Below are 20,622 nucleotides of genomic sequence, written 5' to 3' on the forward strand. Positions count from 1 at the left end.
TCCAGATAAGTGTGTATATACAGTTGCAAGAAAAAGTATGTGAACCCCTTGGGATTACGTGGAGTTTTGCATGAATTGGGCATAAAATGTGCTCTGAACGTCATCTAAGTCACAACAATAGAAGAACACAGTCTGCTGAACATAATACTACACAAACATTAGATGTTGCCATGGTTTAATTGCACATAACATGTAAACATTCACAGTGCAGGGAGGAAAAAGTATGTGAACCTTTGGGCTTAATAACTGATTGCCCCTCCTTTGGCAGCAATTGCAGATCAGACCTGCACAACAATCTGGAGTAATTTTGGACCACTCCTCTTCACAAAACTGTTTCAGTGTAGCAATATTCTTGGGATGTCTGGTGTGAATCACTCTCTTAAGGTCATGCCACAGCATTTCAATCGGGTTGAGGTCAGGACTCTGACTGGGCCACTCCAGAAGGCGTATTCTGTGCTGTTGCAGCCATTGTTTTGTTGAATTACTTGTATGCTTTGGGTCAGTGTCCTGTTGCATCACCCATCCTCTGCGGAGCTTCAGTTGGCGGACAGATGGTTGTACGTTTTCTTGCAAAATGTCTTGATAAACTCTGGAATTCATTTTCCCATCAATGACAACAATCCGTCCAGGCCCTGAGGCAGCAAAGCAGCCCCAAACCATGATGCTCCCTCCGCCATGTTTTACAGTGGGGATGAGGTTTTGATGTTGGTGTGCTGTGCCTTTTTTTCTCCACACATAGTGTTGTGTGTTCTTCCCAAACAACTCAATCTTGGTTTCATCTGTCCACAGTATATTTTGCCAGTAGTGCTGTGGAACATCCAGGTGCTCTTTTGCAAACTTCATACGTGCTGCAATATTCTTTTTGGACAGCAATGGCTTTTTCCGTGGTGTCCTCCCATGTATTCCATTCTTGTTTAATGTTTTTCTTATTGTAGATGTGTCAACAAAAATGTTAGCATGTGCCAGAGATTTCTGTAGGTCTTTAGCTGACACTCTGGGATTCTTCTTTACCTCATGCAGCATTCTGTGCTGTGCTCTTGCAGTCATTTTTACAGGGCGACCACGCCTAGGGAGAGTAGCAACAGTGCTAAACTTTCTCCATTTGTAGACAGTCTGTCTTACCATGGACAGATGAACATCAAGGCTTTTGGAGATACTTTTGTAACCCTTTCCAGCTTCATGCAAGTCAACAATTCTTGATCGTAGGTCTTCTGAGAGCTCTTTTCTGCGAGGCATGGTTCACATCAGACAGTGCTTCTTGAAACCAGTAAACCCAAAACAGGTGTGTGTTTTTTAAGGCCAGGACGGCTGTCAGCAACACATCCAATATCATCACACTGATTGGAGTCAAGGTTGGCTCACTCCTGGCTCCAATTAGCTCTGGGAGAAGTCATTAAGCTAGGGCTTCACATACTTTTTCCTCCCTGCACTGAGAATGTTTACATGTTATGTGCAATTAAACCATGGCAACATCTAATGTTTGTGTAGTGTTATGTTCAGCAGACAGTGTTCTTCTATTGTTGTGACTTAGATGACGTTCAGAGCACATTTTATGCCCAATTCATGCAAAACTCCACGTAATCCCAAGGGGTTCACATACTTTTTCTTGCAACTGTATATATATCTATCATCCATCAGGAGAGATCAATCAGAACTTGTCAGGATAAGATTGCAAAAAAAATCTCAACTATTGGCTTCACTATTAAGATCTCAGTAAATAGGAGATTCTCTTATTGGTGTGCTGGCCGTTTTTTTGCCTATGGATTAGTGTGGCGTGCCCATTGCCCATGCACCCAGGATCAGGTGACTGTGTGGGATGGATGATATGACACAGGATAGGAATATTGGTGCTTCAACAGCTGACTTGTCTATAAAGCCCCTGCCTATATGGTCCTTTTTCCTTTGGATCTTCTCCAACAGTTGGTGGTCCTCAGTAATTCACAGATCCACACTGACATAATGACTCTTGCATCAATACACTGAGAGTGCAGGAGAAGGTGGTGATAACCCCTCGGGGGCCGGTCCATGACACCCTGCATTTATAGTATGCACTCAATATCTCAGCTTGAATGGTACTGGCCATCGTTCAATGTAGAAGACTGAGAACGTCTTATGGTAGGATTAATTAATTGCATGGGACAGCACCAGAAACAAAAGTACTGCAGCAGGGGCCTTTTTTTATTTTTAATACATCTGGGGGGCCATGCTTTTTTAAATACTGCAGGGGGCCATTTTATAAAGAATTTAGCCCAAAGTCTTTAAAGCTGCAGGTTTCAAAGCTATTATGCTCATCCTGGCTTTGCTACCTAGTAAGACTCAGAGCCAGAACAAGTATGCAAGACACGAGTTTGGATTCTTTAGACTTCACTGGTGGCATGCTTAATCAGGGACTCACTAATAGAGTCAGAATCAGAATGACATCCACAGGGTCTCAGGATAAACAACCATTTGAAAATGCTAAAATGAGTCCTTATATTATATTACATTTTACTACTCCATGCATGGAAAGTGATGCTACCTGTCCTATCTGCACCAGGACAACAGTTTTTTTTCTTAAAATCTAATTTTTAAAATTTTTAATTTTTATGGTATATCTGTCCTGTTCTAAATTTTCCTTCTGTTAACCAGCGAGCGAGTCCGCCTGCCTCCTCTGGGCACCAATGACCCAGAGTTCCCAGCCTGTACTATGTCTCTCATTGGACGTTGCTCTTCGCTGCTCTCTTCTGAGCTGGCACTCTCCGACTGTGTCTTAATGGCTCGCTCTGGCTTCTCCTCTTCGCTCCCTTGCCTGCACAGTGGTGGAGTCTCCCCCTGGCACCGACTCCTGTTTACAGCTCGCAGAGTGTCGTTGACTGGGGCAGCAGCCATGCATTCTGCCGCTGCTTTGTCACAGACACACAGTAGCCTGTCACAGATGCTCCAGCCCACACCTGGGACAAGGAGAAATACAATAGCATAAGCACCTCTCATACAGATCATAGTATAAACATATCAAACAAAAATACCTGGACCAGGGGCGGACTGACAACTCATGGGGCCCCCGGGCAATAGGGGATCATGTGGCCCCTGTGTCCTTGTCCAAACTCAAAAAAGCCTATGAAAAAGGTACCAGTGGCATCTCATGGGGCCCCCTACTGACCCCGGGCCCTCGGGCAGTGCCCGAGTTTCCAAATGGTCAGTCCGCCCCTGGCCTGGACTGTGGGAACATCTCCAAAATAGACCCTTTTTTTGGAAGGTGCACACCTGACCTTGCTGCAGCTGCCAGGAGTGTGTGTAAATCGGACAAACTGACTGTCGGCTGTCAGATGGATAAGATCTTTTGCTTGTACAAGCCCCCCCCAATACACTCACACCATGTTTTCCAGGATCTGCATGCCCATTGGCAGATCCTGGGCCACAGGGTATAAAGGAATGTCCATTTGCTGATCCCCCTTTCCTGCTTCTGACCCATGTTTAATATCACTTCCTGGTTCTGGCAGCGCTTTTTCCAGCCACCATGGCTAAGGAAGAAATTAACCGTTTATCTACATGTGCCAGACAGAAGCGCTGCCGGAGCGGGTGGACGTTTCTAAACGTCACCCCGTATCCACAGCCTGTGCGCGCTCCCTGGGAGCGCGCGGTACCGCGATTGGTGCCCCCTGTGTCCTCCGACACAGTGGAACACAGATCGCTGTACGGGACCTCTGTGTGAGGTCCAGATTCATGTGATCACTGATTGGCCAATCAGTGATCACATGAATAGTAGTAAACAAGATGTCACTTCTGACATCAATGCTTACTACATGTGAGGTCACATGGTACAAGGACCAATCACAGCTCACACAGTATTTCTCAATGGCTGTAAGAATGCAGCCACAGAGTAGAAATGATTATTTTTACAGTATTCCCCCATTGTGAAAAGAAGGAAGAGAATTGCCAATGTTAACAGTACTACATCTGTGAACCATGGTGATCGCTGTGATTGGCCACAGCGATCACATGGTAAAGAGCCCTTTTCTTTGGTTTTGTACCTTTTGCGTGTAAAGCGGACAGCTCAATCACACGGCATTCACGGGACTATGCATGCACAGGAGCACAGTTGTAAGAACATATATGGGTATGTCCACCCAGAACACTAAGGCTTCGGTCACACCAAATCCAACTTTGAACTCGTGTGACTTCACTTGAAATGGCACAATTTCAAATTCAGATGTCAGTGCGACTTCAGGTGCGACAAGGAAGACATCTGTGTGACTTCATGCAAAGATGTCTATGCAAATCGCACTTGAGTTGGAGTCACAATCACACCAATTATGACTGCTTCCATTGCGGACAATAGGATGCAACTTGTCATGGGGCTCATTTATAAAATATTCATGCAACCTGAAAAAAAACAAAAATCACAGTATATTTTCTAATAGATTAATGCTTCTATCATCAGCTTTGTCTAGTGGCCAAAATGTGTTTGTTTTGGGGTTTTTTTATTGCGGTATTTCAGAAAACGATATTACATTTTATCTACTCGATGAAACTGATGATACGGGAATTAATCTATTGGAAAGCACATGGTGAAATTGTGTTCTGTTTCTGACATTCATGCAACAAATGTTTTATAAATGGACCCTTAAGTGCAGGGCCATGGACATGGAGGTACCACCAGTCTTCCTGTATGGGGCCCAGGCCAGCAGGGTGGATCAGATGTGGGCAGGGAGGGTGATTGGCACAGGGGGGGGGGGCAATTACTGGAACCGATCCCCTGTATGGCTCTCTCTGCTGAAGCTGAAAACTGGCTTCTTCTCCTCTCCCTCCTACTGGCTTTTAGCTGCTGCAGAGAGAACCATACGGGGGATTAAAGTAATTTCCCCCAGCTGCACCCATCACCCTCCCTGTGCACCATACGTTTCCCCCGGCTGCACCCATCACCCTCCCTGTGCACCATGCGTTTCCCCCGGCTGCACCCATCACCCTCCCTGTGCACCATACGTTTCCCCCGGCTGCACCCATCACCCTCCCTGAGCACCATACGTTTCCCCCGGCTGCACCCATCACCCTTCCTGAGCACCATACGTTTCCCCCGGCTGCACCCATCACCCTCCCTGAGCACCATACGTTTCCCCCGGCTGCACCCATCACCCTCCCTGAGCACCATACGTTTCCCCCGGCTGCACCCATCACCCTCCCTGAGCACCATACGTTTCCCCCGGCTGCACCCATCACCCTCCTTGAGCACCATACGTTTCCCCCGGCTGCACCCATCACCCTTCCTGAGCACCATACGTTTCCCCCGGCTGCACCCATCACCCTCCCTGAGCACCATACGTTTCCATCTGCTGCCCAGACCCCCTGTGTGCCCCCCTCCAGCAGTGCTGCTGGATTCCCTCGTCTGTTTTCCACCGGCAGCTGCAAGCACACAATAGGATCCTATTGGGAAGGGCCTGATAAATATGTCTCATTTACCAGCCCCTCCCTGAACATAATGAGTGATCAGTACCAATCACTCACAGTGTTCATTCATAACTGAAACATAGTAAACTTTTTTTTTTTGAGTGGGGTGGCTGTAAACCCCGTGGTTTCTAACAGCAGCCCTGCTTAAGTGCACCGACAGGCTGTTTATTACAATGGCTGACCTGTATGACCTCAACCGGTCCATAGCTGAAAGTGTATTTAGCAGTTTAATTGGAGTTTGGCTTTACACCCCGTAGAAGATATATATCGTGTATCTGTGCCTGAACTGGGAATTACAGTTCCACCTCCAACAATACCTGATAATTACACTTTACCGTAAAAGCTTGAAAGATTTAGTCCACAACAGTGAGGATTTGAGAACGTGACAATGGGCTTACATGTGGGTTTGCTGTCCATACACATGACCTCGGAGCGCACGTTCCTGTCTGGGGCACAGCCAATCTTCTTCAGGTGCTCTATGCAGCACTGGTGGGAGAAACAGCAGCTAAAGAAGAGTAAAAAAAGACACCTTGTTATAACCCGTCCATGGCCAGAGGCCACCGATGTCTACATGTCCACAGTTACCATACAATTCTGAAACATTTAAATCAAAAAACTCTATAACTCCCCAAAGAAAAGTAAAACTTTCACCCTTGAAAGTGCAAATGTCATAAACCTTTTCTATAACCTTAACCTCACATCCTACCCCACAATCTCAATACTAACAAAAATGTCCATAATAAAGTCCAAAATTGCAAAAATCCAAAAATTATAGTCCACACTCTCCAATCTTCCAACTGTGAAAATGTCCGATTCTTCACTCCAATCCAAAGTACCTCAAAAAAATATAAACGAAATATAGTGCATTAACGTTCACACTATAATATGAGTGATATCATGCAACAACACTAGTGATGTAAATATAATAAATTAGCATCAACACGTGAAGTGAAAATCCACACACAACTCCACTAGTGATCTTGTGAAACAACCACTTCAATACGTGAAATGCCACAAATACACAATTAGTGATCAGTGAAAAATTGTGCAGGATCAAGTAAGTGCCACCACTCCGCGTCACTGATCACTAATTGTGTATTTGTGGCATTTCACGTATTGAAGTGGTTGTTTCACAAGATCACTAGTGGAGTTGTGTGTGGATTTTCACTTCATGTGTTGATGCTAATTTATTATATTTACATCACTAGTGTTGTTGCATGATATCACTCATATTATAGTGTGAACGTTAATGCACTATATTTCGTTTATATTTTTTTAGGTACTTTGGATTGGAGTGAAGAATCGGACATTTTCACAGTTGGAAGATTGGAGAGTGTGGACTATAATTTTTGGATTTTTGCAATTTTGGACTTTATTATGGACATTTTTGTTAGTATTGAGATTGTGGGGTAGGATGTGAGGTTAAGAAGGTTATAGAAAAGGTTTATGACAATTCTGAAACATTATTACATTGTTTAAGGAGATTTACTAAGACTGGTACACACAGATTCTGGTGCTGCTCCTATACATGGTAGCCAATCGGCTTCCGAGTTTTGTTGTTAAAGTTTAATTGAACAAGCTAAAGGTAGAATGTAATTGGCTTCTTGGAAGCTGCACCAGACTCTGTGTGCACTCGTTTTAGTAAATCTCACCCATAAAGTTTTTAGTTAACATTCTGTTTCCTTAAAAACTCTGTTTGTTTTTTTAACCCCTTCGCGCTGGCACCTCCCGGCCCTTTAAGGGTTTCAGAAGCCGGGAGGCAGGGCGGGGTTTTAGGGTCATGTGACCGCTGTGATTGGGACCTCCTCTTTCGATCGGGACCTTTCCGTGAGTACCGGACATGTGTGCTGGGAGCACTCTCAGCACATATGTTTTTCTTAATTGCATGCAAATGTGCAGCCGCTCGGCGTCAAGGCCCAGACGCAAGGAGGCCGCACATTTGCGTGCAGCCGGTGCCAAGAGGTTAAAGCTGGGTAATGTCATTTGAGAAAAATAATTTATGGTTATTTAACATATAACTGTTGTCTTTTTAATTCAGTCATTTCGGTAGGCTGGCCACTCCTGAGAAGGTTCACCACTGTTCCATGTTTTCTGGATAATGACTCTCAACGTGGTTCGCTGGAGTTCCAAAACTTTAGAAATGGCTTTGTAACTCTTTCCAGACTGATACATGTCAATTAATTTTTCTCTTCTTTTCTTGAATTTCTTTAGATCGCGGCATGATGTGTAGCTTTTTTGAGATCTTTTAGCATGCTTCACTTTGTCAGACAGCTTCTGTTTAAGTGATTTCTTGATTCAACAGGTCTGGCAGTAATTAGGCTTGAGTGTGGCCAGTGAAATTTAACTCCGCTCATCTGGTAATCACAGTTCATTCATGATTTAGCAAGGAAGGGAGGGGGGGTGCAATTACTTTTTTACATAAGGCCAAGCAGGTTTGGACAGCTTTTTTCACTTAATAAATGAAATCATCATTTAAAAACTGCATTTTGTATTTACTTGGGTTATCTTTGTGTGATATTAAAATTTGTTTGATGAATTTAATCATTTCAGGGTGCCAAATATGCAAACAAAAAAATCAGGAAGGGGGTAAATACTTTTTTACAGCACTGTACATCTATTAGATATGTTTTTAATTTTTCACTGCAGAGAATGCAACACGAGGAGTGTCTTTGTTGGTGGCCTTCTTCTGAAAATGCTAAAACCTCTAGCTTCTATCTGAGACAAAGACCTGGAACATACATGCAGCAAATGAAAGTCAAAGATAGGTCAGCATTCTATTCTTCCAGGTCACTCGGTCAAAGTGCCAAGCCAAAGTATCTACGTGATGGCCAGGGAACCAACATTTTTCAGAGCAGAGTTCAGTCATAGCATCCTCTCTATTCCTCCTATATCCAGTTTCATTCAAGTAGTCAGCATTTATATCTGTAAATTGTACCTGTCCAGGATGTCTTTGGGGTTTCCTCGGCCCGCCTGTCCACAGTAGCAGCCGTACGATTCAAACTCTTGGGGACAACGACCGGTCAGACAATATAACATCTCCCCAAGTAGTGGTAACTCCATGGTGTTCCCGTCTTCCTTCAGTCGCTGGAAGTGGAATCTGTCACATACTTCAAGGGCAAAGAAAAAATATATTATTTTTAATTTATTCTTCTAAAGTTCATGTTCATAAGCAGGGGCAGACTGACAACTCATGGGGCCCCTGTGTCCTTGCCCAGACTCAAAAAAGCCTATGAAAAAGGTACCAGGGGCATCTCATGAGGCCCCCTACTGACCCCGGGCCCTCGGGCAGTGCCCAAGTTTCCAAATGGTCAGTCCGCCCCTGTTCATAAGAACCATGTGTGCCCCTTTAGCCTGCACTTGGATGTTGTTTGTCTAAACTATACTGTTGGAGCCCATAGATATAACAAGCCTGTAGAGGTGCGTTTTTGTAGCAGGTGCATTGTCATGCACCAATGTGTGTTTCCTTCATGTGTTGACATGCTTTTATTGCACACTTTCAATAGCTGTATACATTTATAATTTGGAGTGGAAAGGGTCACCAGCTATTGACCAACATTTAATAATACATGGTGCCAATGCATCAAAATATGTTATATGCATTTTAACGCTCTGCCATTGACTTCTATGGGCCTTCTGATACACAAGAAAGGAAAAAAACAGATGTGTAATAGTTTCCAAATGCAGTGCACTGCAGCACTGAGATGAGAACAGACACTATCTTTATTATGGAGAAGTTGGACACATCTGTTTTAGCACATTGCAATATGTGTATTAAAATACAACAGTGTCAATAGGCCCTTGTGGGTAACACTAAAAAAAAAAAAAAAAGCCTTCCTCTAAGTACATGTTCAAACAGGGGCCACCCCGGGGCTGTCTTTTGTTTTTTAGTTGTACCTGGTGCCCAAAGCCTGCAGGTGGCACTATATTCAGTATCTGAGGATCCTAAAGTGTATTTCCAGTATTGCAGTCAAATGTATTATTATTATTATGCAGGATTTATTATACAGGAATTTGATAAAACCCCACTACATGTTTGTTATGTCTTCCCATTCACAATGCATGCCTAAAAATATTAAAAATAAAAGTACAGCGCTAAGTAATCTGAAAATTGTCCACTGTAAGTCCAGTTAATACAGTATAAACGTGCCAGGTGACAAATGGAAATCCACAATGGTGATCCGTGAGGAAGTAGCAGAAATGCGCACTCACCAGAAGGCGGATATATATAAGCAGTATATATCAAAAGCTGATGGATCCTCGGTCAAGAAGAAACAGGTCTGGTCACTGTGGCCAGGCCAATTTTCAGCTTTCAGTGCTATCACACTTTCAATGACAATTGCACGGTCATGCAACACTGTACCCATATGAAATTTTTAGCATTTTTTTAGACAGATGAAACTTTATTTTGGTGGTATTTATTCACCACTGGGATTTTTATTTTTTTTGCTATATAAATGAAAATGTCCAAACATTATGAAAAAGAGTGTTTTTCTTATAATATTTTGCAAATAAATAATATTTCATCATAAATCTTGGCCAAAATGTATTCAGTTATCTTTTTAGCAAAAAAAAAAAATAACCCAAATTAGTTTGTAGCCAAAAATTATTTTTAAATTTTTTTTTTCCATTTTTATTTTATTTTTTTATATTATTATTTAGGTTTTTTTTTTTTTCTTTTAACATACTGCCACCCGCTCCTGCACTGCTCCTGTCTGGCCGTTTATGTACATGGCCCGGACGGGAAGTGGTTAATATGCCTTACTGGAAGTCCAACCTATTAATAGCTAAACTTAAACCTGCTCCCATCCCCCTTCTAAACCCTATTCTATCTACCCTGTGAAATGAATATGTATATACTTACCTATTCTGAGAGATCCGGCCTGTTTTCATGATCTCTCCAGTGCCCGGCTTCAGCAAATAGTAGAGATCACAGACAAGGGCCACAGAGCCTGGATGCTGATGTCACCCATAGGCTTACTATGGGGCATCCATTGTTGTCTGTCCCTCCTTAACACTGAACTTACCGCTGATAGCTGATAATGGGACCGGACCAGATCACTCTCAGAATAGGTAAGTATATATATCTTCCTTTCACAGGATAGATAAATTGAGGAATAAAATGGGGGGGAGGGGTAAATTTAAGCCTAGGTGGGAATCAGCTGGATGTACTCTTTAAGAGAAGGTGTCATGGCAGACTGCAAGCATTTCTGAACGAGTTCAAGGTGAGTCTGTCTCAATAGAAAGGCTTAGGACAGGCTGAACGCCCTCTCATTAACATACAAGGAAGAAGCCCAGTTTGTAAATCTGTAATCCTTCCTTAGGACAGACAGTGCTCAGATCCAGTTTACAATTGATAAAGGGATCTGCCAGCACAGTACTAAAAGGCTTAAAGTGATTGTAAAGGCAGCTCTGATCCTCCTCTTCTCAGGTCCCCCGCCGGTGCCCCTGCCTCCTCCCTCCCGCTGAGTGCCCACATAGCAAGCCACTTGCTTTGGGGGCACTCACCTGTGCTCGCTCCCAAGCTGGTCTCTGTGTGTACACAAGATACATACAGCGTGGCTCGGTCCTGCCCCCCACTCCCTCCTCACTAGCTGTGATTGTCAGCTGTAGGAGCCAATGGCTCCCACTGCTGTGTCCTAGCTAATTAGAAGAGAAAGAGCCAAGGGAACCTCTGTTCTCGTACTCTTTGCTGGCTCAGGTGAATATTGGGGGGGAGGGGCTTGTTACTTACACAGAGTTTTTTACCTTAATGCATTAAATGCATTACAGTAAAAAAAACTTCAGCCTCTACAACCACTTTAACCACTTGCTGACCACACTATAGCCAAATGATGGCTACAGCTCCGTTTTCCAGTTTGGGAGGGCGTCTCTGTGTCTGTCGGACACAGCTGATCACAGATTATGGTAAAGGGCCAATCACAGTGGCCCTTTACCATGTGATCAGCTGTGTCCAATCACAGTGGCCCTTTACCATGTGATCAGCTGTGTCCAATCACAGCTGATCACGTTGTAAACACACTTGACGGTTATCGGCAGCACTTTCCTCATGCTGTCACAGTGTGAGGAGAGGAGAGCTGGTAACCAGCAACTGTGAAAGGGGGCATTTACACTGATAATCAGGGCACTGATTATCAGTGCAGCCCCAACAGTGTCTATCAGTGCTGCCAGTTAGTGTCCATCAGTGCTGACAGTCAATGCCCGTCAGTGCCTCCTTGCTGATACCCATCAGTGCAGCCTCATCTGTGCACATCAATGAAGGCGAAAAATTACACGTTTGCAAAATTTTATAACAGAAACAAAGAAAAACTTTTTTTTTGGTATTTTTTTGTTTGTTTAGCAAAAAATAAAAAACCCAGTGGTGATTAAATACCACCAAAAGAAAGCTCTATCAGTCCCAGAAAAAAAATTATAAAAATGTAGTTTGGGTACAGTTGTTGCATGACCGCAAAATTGTCATTCAAAATGTGACAGCACTGAAAGCTGAAAATTGACCTGGGCAGGAACGAGGTGAAAGGGCCCGGTAGGCAAGGGGTTACTTATGGCAAACAGCTCCCCAGCCCCATCTTAAGCAGAAGGAACTATGTACGATTTTTCAATGCTGGAGTTATCAAAAAAGACCACCAAAATTGCTGAAAATACATTTTTAAACATTTGTCTTAGGTAATGCTGTGTGAATGGGAACATGTAACAAACAAAGTAGATGTTTTCCTAATTTGGCTGCAAAAGTGGATATACAGTGCCTTGAAAAAGTATTCATACCCCTGGTATTGGAAGAAAAATGGTAAATGGTGTTCAGAATTTTTTACAAATAAACCTGTGAAAAGTGTGGCGGCATTTGTATTCAGCCCCCCGGAGTCAATACTTTGTAGAACCACCTGTGGCTGCAATTCCAGCTGCAAGTCTTTTTGGGGATGTCTCTGCCAGCTTTGTACATCTAGAGAGGGACATTTTTGGAATTCTGCTTTAACCACTTCCTGTCTGGGCACTTTTACCCCCTTCCTGACCAGGGCAATTTTCAGCTTTCAGCGCTATCACACTTTGAATGACAATTGCACGGTCATGCAACACTGTACGCATATGAATTTTTTACCATTTTTTTGAGACAGATAAAGCTTTATTTTGGTGGTATTTATTCACCGCTGGGATTTTTATTTTTTTTGCTATGTAAATGAAAATGTCCAAAAATTTTAAAAAAAAGTGTTTTTCTTATAAAATTTTGCAAATAAATAATCTTTCATCATAAATCTTGACCAAAATTTATTCCGTTATTTTTTTAGTAAAAAAAAAAATAAGCCAAATTAGTTTATAACCAAAAATTATAATTTTTAAACATTTGTTTTACATTTATATTTTATTTTTTTATATTATTATTTATGGGGGTTTTTTTGTTTTTTTTACATACTGTCACCCTAGCAGTACAGTGTCACCACTACTTGTGGGGGTGATGAAGATTTTTTTTTTTTTTTTTTTTTACAGTGATTGCTTTTACACCCATATAGGATGTAAAAGCAATCATTTCTCTTTCTCTCTGTCTGCATTCTTGCAGCCATTGAGAAATACTGAGTGAGCTGTGATTGGTCACACCTTGTCACATGGTACAAGGCTGTTGTGAATAGCCTTGTACCATGTGACCTCTGTCATCATTCACAGATTTCACACGTAGTAAGCAATGATGTCACAAGTGACATCTTGCTTACTACTTTGCATATGATTACTGATTGGCCTATCAGTTATCACATGATCGGGACCTCGTACAGAGGTCCCGTCCGACGATCGATGTTTCACTGTGTCCGGAGGACACAGCGGCACCGGATCGCGGTGCTGCGCGCTCCCAAGGAGCGCGCACAGCTAGAAAAGGCGGGTGCCATTTATGAACGGCAACCTGCCCCTGGAGTGCCACCGCCCTGCCGTTTATAAACAGCAGGCGGACAGCAAGAGGTAAGCTTTGACATTGAAACCTTGAAGCTGATTGGTTTTCCATGCGGAGCTGCACCAGATTTTGCATCTCCAGTTTTAGTAATCAAGCCCACTGTGTCCTACAATAAGTGACCCTAGGTTCACATCTGGGCGGGTGGTGCCGCTGCGGATCCACACGAAAATTCGTGCAGCCGCACCACCCGCACAGACAAATGCGGACCCACGGGTGGGTGCCATTAGTTCTAATGGCACACCGCCCGCACTGGAAAACGCAACCGTACTGGGAACCTCGGCTGCGTTTTCCAAAGAAGTACAGGGACTTCTTCCCTGCGTGTCAAGGGCACAGGAGTCCATTCAAATGAATGGGCTCTCGTGCCTGCGCAAAACGCGGCCCGCACGGCAGCATAGATGTAAACCGGGGGTGAAAAGGGTGGTAGGTGCTTTTAGAGACACATTTCTCCTTCTCTGACATTTCTTCACATTCTATTTGCAGGAATTTTGTAGAAGCCCATAGGGCAGGTTTAGTATTTGGAAGTAAATTGAAAAATAGTAATAAAATAACATAGTAAAATAGGCAGCCGGGATTTTTCTCGCCCTTTCAAGTCTCCTTTGGACTTAGCAGTAATTTAAAAAAAAAAAAATAGCAAATGAAAAGGCTTTATGAACAACCACCAATAAAACATATGATTGGTATTTAACTGTATGGTCTTGCTTCTTAATAACCTCCTTTTTAAAATAATGAGAATATTTTTCCAACAAAAAGAATCCAAATACATGCTCATTGAAAATACACTATTCTTTTTTTTTTTTTTTGCCGGATGTAATGAAAGAATGTGTAAGACAGAGACCGACAAATATATTGCCAGATCATTCATTTGATTCCTGTATCCACCCTTGTGCCGTCATTCCTATATAAAATTCCATGCATTACAGAACATTGCCGGCCTGTGAGATCTCTCCTAATTAATGACATTCACAAGGCACACGGACTCCCTCCGGCTCTTGGCCTGTCAATGACAGGAGTCACTTTGATCCCGTAGTGTCTCCTTCACTCACCTTGCTTGGAAATGGTCTGTTTCCGGCTATATTTAGATTCTGGAGATTTCTCAGTGGACGGTCATGTCAGCAGGGCATTGGAGTCATGGAATGGGGCGATGGGCACATCTGGGCGTCCCCCGAGGCACTGAGATGGTACAGCTGCTTGCTTGGCACCAAATCTTATGGGACTTACAGAACTCTCTCTTTCCCACAGATACTATTAAATATGTGAACATTTGTTTGAATAAACCATGCCAGGCCTTTTTTATCGAAATGTTTAAAAAAAGCAACTGGACGAACCTTATTCAGTCTTCGGAAGTATAACATTTTTGTTAGGGAAGAGTGAAATTGCTCATTGCTGAAAGAAGAATACGCAGATGAAATACACATAAGAGAGCCATACTACCTGCCTTTGGATTTGTACAGTGGGGATCGAAAGTTTGGGCACCCCAGCTAAAAATTTGTATTAATGTGCATAAAGAAGCCAAGGAAAGATGGAAAAATCTCCAAAAGGCATCAAATTACAGATTAGACATTCTTATAATATGTCAACAAAAGTTAGATTTTATTTCCATTATTTACACTTTCAAAATAACAGAAAACAAAAAAATGGCGTCTGCAAAAGTTTGGGCACCCTGCAGAATTTATAGCATGCACTGCCCCCTTTGCCAAGCTGAGACCTGCCAGTGTCATGGATTGTTCTCATACATCGTCCGGGAAGACCAGGTGATGTCAATCTCAAAGGTTTTAAATGCCCAGACTCATCTGACCTTGCCCCAACAATCAGCACCATGGGTTCTTCTAAGCAGTTGTCTAGAAAACTGAAACTGAAAATAGTTGACGCTCACAAAGCTGGAGAAGGCTATAAGAAGATAGCAAAGTGTTTTCAGATGTCAATATCCTCTGTTCGGAATGTAATTAAGAAATGGCAGTCATCAGGAACAGTGGAAGTTAAAGCAAGATCTGGAAACCAAGAAAAATATCAGACAGAACAGCTCGCAGAATTGTGAGAAAAACAATTCAAAACCCACGTTTGACTGCACGATCCCTCCCGAAAGATCTGGCAGACACTGGAGTTGTGGTACACTATTCCACTATAAAGAGATACTTGTACAAATATGGTCTTCATGGAAGAGTCATCAGAAGAAAACCTCTTCTACGTCCTCACCACAAAAATCATCGTTTGAACTTTGCAAATGAACATATAGACAAGCCTGATGCATTTTGGAAACAAGTTCTGTGGACCGATGAGGTTAAAATTGAACTTTTTGGCCGGAATGAGCAAAGGTACGTTTAGAGAAGAAGGGGCACAGAATTTAATGAAAAGAAGCTCTGTCCAACTGTTAAGCATGGGGTTGGATCAATCATGCTTTGGGGTTGTGTTGCAGCCAGTGGCACAGGGAACATCTCACGAGTAGAAGGAAAAATGGATTCAATAAAATTTCAGCAAATTTTGGATGGTAACTTGATGCCATCTGTGAAAAAGCTGAAGTTAAAGAGAGGATGGCTTCTACAAATGGATAATGATCATAAACACACCTCGAAATCCATGGGGGATTACATCAAGAGGCGTAAACTGAAGGTTTTGCCATGGCCTTCACAATCTCCTGACCTCAACATAATTGAAAATCTATGGATAGACCTTAAAAGAGCAGTGCGTGACAGACAGCCCAGAAATCTCAAAGAACTGGAAGACTTTTGTAAGGAAGAATGGGCAAAGATACCTCAAACAAGAATTGAAAGACTCTTGGCTGGCTACAAAAAGTGTTTACAAGCTGTGATACTTGCCAAAGGGGGCAGTAGAAGGTATTAACTCTGCAGGGTGCCCAAACTTTTGCAGACGCCATGTTTTTGTTTTCTGTTATTTTGAAATTGTAAATGATGGAAATAAAATCTAACTTTTGTTGACATATTCTAAGAATGTCTAATCTGTAATTTGATGCCTTTTGGAGATTTTTCCATCTTTCCTTGGCTTCTTTATGCACATTAATTTTTAGCTGGGGTGCCCAAACTTTCTATTCCCACTGTATATGTCCATTCAGTCCTGTAATTTACACAGTTCTGCCACACAACGCAGCCCTTTCTAGAAGGGAACTGGTTTTACTTTGCTGCAGGTTCACTTTCACTTACAGGTCTTTACCCAGTCTATGAATTGACAGCGATAGGAGAAGTAGCAGACAGATGAGCTCGTCCTTCTGTCATTCTGCTCTTTCCTATCAGCATGCTTCTTGTACTGCAGTACAACTGATTGGCTCCTTGTGCTGATTCTTTCTCCTCAGCTTTAAGCTCAGCTGTACAGATACTGCAGAAGGCTGAGACCAAAACAAATCCAGGCACCTACACTGCTTGTATTTAAAAAGTACATTTGAAAATGTAATAACCTCCCTAGCGGTCTGATTATGTCAGTATTTCTGTGCTCAAAGCGGTACTTTTTTTGCATGGAAATATGTAGTTTTTTTATTGTCTGCCTGTAATTTTTAGGAATAACTCACTGAAATCTGTCCAAACAAGAGTCTAGTAAACATCCCGGGTATGTTAAAATTTGAAACACGAAATCATAAATTATAATTTAATAAATAATCATAACATATAATAATAATAAATTTAATTCAATAATATAATCAAACCAAAAACACTGAAATTTGAAATAGAGCGCCAAGTTCGCACATCACTGAGCAAAGTCGCAGAATCGTTTTCAGTGTCTGATGAGGAATTTCCCCCAGGAATCATTATCACTCAATTCTGCAAGTGGTTCTGATTTACTATCGCTGTTCTCTAGCCGGTCTAAAACCGTTTTTGACCTAAAAGGACGCTTTTTGGACGCCATGGACGTTTCTCAGTTTCCAGGCAGAAAGAACAGTAAAAATGCAGGCAGGGCGCAGGACAAAGCACTCGGGACAAAATGTATGTGAAATGGTTTGATACAGGAATGTTATACTATGAGATGTTAGTGTATTTAGTGAATCACTTTTTGACATTTTTGAATTTCCCGCCAGTTCTGTCCCCCATATGTCCCGACGTCGCAGGGAACGGAACCTGGAAGACGGATGCCGGCATCGGCCGGAGGAGGTGGCCGGGGACGCTGCAGGAGGGACATCGCGGGAGCGAAGGGCAAGGTAAGTACAGAAGGGATCCCGGAGCAACGCTGCAGTGTATTCTGGAGTGTAGCTCGGGGTTACCGCTTGTGGTGCTGAAACTTTACCCCGAGCTACACTCGGGAATACCACCAGGGAGGTTAATGATTATTGGGCTGAATTCCCCACTTGTAGCACAATGCAGTAAAGTCAATCGGGAAAGAAAAAATAAGGTGTTTTCTAAGGGTGCAATGGAATTTAAAAAAGTATAGACTTTAAAAAAATGAACATATACAGTGCTGTGAAAAAATATTTTCCCCCTTCCTGATTTTTTTTTGCATATATCTCACACTTAAATGATTCATTAATTCATTGATTAATTTTATATTACACAAAGATAACCCGAGTAAAAACAAAATGCAGTTTTTAAATGATGGTTTAATTTATTAAGGGAAAAAAGCTGTCCAAATCTACCTGGCCCTATGTGAAAAGGTAATTGTCTCCTAAACCTATTATTTCGTTGTGCAACCCTTGGTGGCAACAACTGCAATCAAATGTTTGCGATAACCGGCAATGAGTCTTTCACATCGCTGTGGAGGAATTTTGGCCCACTCTTCTTTGCAGAATTGTTTTAATTCAGCCATATTGGAGGGATTTCGAGCATGAACAGCCTGTTTAAGGTCATGCCACAGCATTTCAATCGGAGTCAAAGTCCGGACTTTGACTAGGCCACTCCAAAACCTTCGTATTGGTTTTTGTAGCCATCCAGAGGTGGACTTGCTGGTGTGTTTTGAATCATTGTCCTGCTGCATAACCCAAGTGTGCTTGAGGCTGAGGTCAGGAACTGGTGGCCGGAAATTTAGGATTTTCTGGTAGAGCACAGAATTCATGGTTCCATCAGTTATGGAAAGCAGTCCAGGTCCTGAAGCTGCAAAGCAGCCCCAGGCCATCACGCTATCACCACCATGTCTGACTGTTGGTATGCTGTTCTTTTTATGAAATGCTGTGTTAGTTTTACACCTTCCAAAAAGTTCAACTTTTGCCTCATCAGTCCACAGAATATTTGCCCAAAAGTCTTGGGGATAATTAAGATTTTGTTTGGCAAATGTGAGACAAGTCTTTGTATTCTTTGTGGTCAGCAGTGGCTTTTGCCTTGGAACTCTCGCATGGAAGCCATTTGTGCCCAGTCTCTTTCTTATTGTTGAATCTTGAACACTGACCTTAACTGAGGGAAGTGAGGCCTGCCGCTCTTTACATGTTCTGTGTTTTTTATGACCTCCTGGATGAGTTGTTGTTGTGCTGTTGGAGAAGTTTTTGGTAGGCGACCACTTCTGGAAAGAATCGCTGTTCCAAGTTTTCTCCATTTGTGGATAATGGCTCTCAACATTGGTTAATTGGAGTCTCAAAGCCTTAGAAATGGTTTTGTAACCCTTTCCAGACTGATACATGTCAACTCCTTTGTTTTTGAATTTCTTTAGATTGCGGAATGATGTGTTGATTTTTGATAGCTTTTAGCATTCTTCACTTAGTCAGATAGCTTCTATTTAAGCATTTCTTGATTCAACAGGTCTGGCAGTAATATCAGGTCTGGGTTTGGCAAGGGAAGGGGGGGGGGGGGCAATTACTTTGTCTTTCACATAGGGCCAGACAGGTTTGAACAGCCTTTTTTTCCCTTCATAAATGAAAGCATCATTTATAAACTGTGTTTTGTATTTACTTTGGTTATCTTTGTGTAATATTAAAATTTGTTTGATGATCTGAATCATTTACGTATGACAAATATGCAAATAATTAGTATAACAGGAAGGGGGCAAATACTTTTTCACAAAACTGTATTCTAACCTAGGTGGATCTCTCCCCCCGCCAGCTCTACAGTGAGGCCTGAGCAATCAAACACTGCTGAATGCTCATTTCTCTCCTCTGCTCTGAGTCGTGACTGTCAGTCTCCGGCTCTTAGCTCTGCCCCTCTGTGGAGGGGGTCTGGGGTAGGGTGAGGCTGGCTCAGGCTCTTGGCGGATCTCTGAGAGGCTGAGCCAGGTGCTGGTGCAGGCTTTTGGGTCGATCCGACCATACAGTATAGTTGTGATCTTTTCAGAGCTTGGACCGGCTGAGTGATGTCACCTGACAGCGGACTTTAGCCTGCTGTCGGCTGAAAATGGGTCATAGGAGTGCAGATCCAACTGCACTCCTGTGATCCCCAGAAGAAGTATAGCTAAAATAGATTTGGCTATACTTCTCCTTTAAATGGCACCCATGGGTTAAAATGGGTTGATGGTTGTGGCCCAGGGAGGAAGAGGAGAGAAGCCTGAGGAGCTTCAACCTAGTACCCATTTGGCAGTCGTTTTGCATGATGGAAACGCATGGAAGGAGCAGTCCGGATATGCTGTGAGGGTTCGGTGGAGAGGTTTTGAGTGCCTATTCTGTGTGTATACACCAGTGGAGCCCCCTGCCGCTGACCAGATCCCTGATGACCATCAGTGTTCCTCTTGGATATTATTACATGCGCAATTAACTTGTGCTTCTGGTCAGTGCAAGCATATCTCAATTTCATCACGAGAAGACACGGACACAGAAGTTTAAGTCACCATCTTCATTGGACTGTACTTCTGTATGATTATCACCATATATCTGAGCATCATTTTATAATGAACTCTGTTATTCACCATTTATTTGCTTATTTCATTGATTCACGTGTGATTTAAACTATATTATTATAGTGTTGGACTAATTTTTATGCTGGATATAATTATTGTTATGTATCATATATTCTAACACATCCATGCACATTTGTACTCGTTATTCAGCAGATGAGATTTATCAGTTTGTTCTAATATTATTTACCATTTTTTGCGCTTTCTTTGCATCTTGCACTTTTGTCTATGCAGTCACAATCTGCATCTTATACTTTTGTGTACCCTTGTCTACGCAGTCATAATCTGCGTCCTTAAGCACCAGTCACTTTCTATTTACAGCGCTGCATACTTGTCTACTATGGGTTAAAAGCCCCTTTCAGCTACTTTGGAGCTGTTCTTATGCCAAAAAATGTCATCTTGTTAGCTGAGAACATGACAATAAATATTAAAGAAACAGAGGAACCCTAATTCTAACCTCATTTTCAAATAGACAACATTTTTTGTGCTTTTTTTTAATATTTGTATTTTTACAAATA

The 20,622-nt window shown here is 42.4% G+C and overlaps 1 protein-coding gene across 1 annotated transcript in view; it reads right to left on the minus strand.

Annotated features, from left to right (window-relative positions):
• Positions 1-1,621: 1,621 nt before the first annotated feature.
• Positions 1,622-20,622, minus strand: part of OC90 (otoconin 90) — a 143,225-nt gene continuing 124,224 nt past the window's right edge. The window contains exons 16-18 of the mRNA XM_089685933.1: positions 8,360-8,531; positions 5,823-5,929; positions 1,622-2,930 (exon numbers count right to left, since the gene is read on the minus strand). Coding sequence (XP_089542059.1) covers positions 2,605-2,930; positions 5,823-5,929; positions 8,360-8,531 — 605 coding nt within the window. The 3' untranslated portion in view covers positions 1,622-2,604. The remainder of the gene's footprint in view (positions 2,931-5,822; positions 5,930-8,359; positions 8,532-20,622) is intronic.

The sequence above is a fragment of the Staurois parvus genome, unplaced genomic scaffold (assembly GCF_062004578.1).
Source record: "Staurois parvus isolate SC_StPar_1 unplaced genomic scaffold, SC_StPar_1.0 ptg000389l, whole genome shotgun sequence".
Taxonomy (NCBI): Eukaryota; Metazoa; Chordata; class Amphibia; order Anura; family Ranidae; genus Staurois; species Staurois parvus.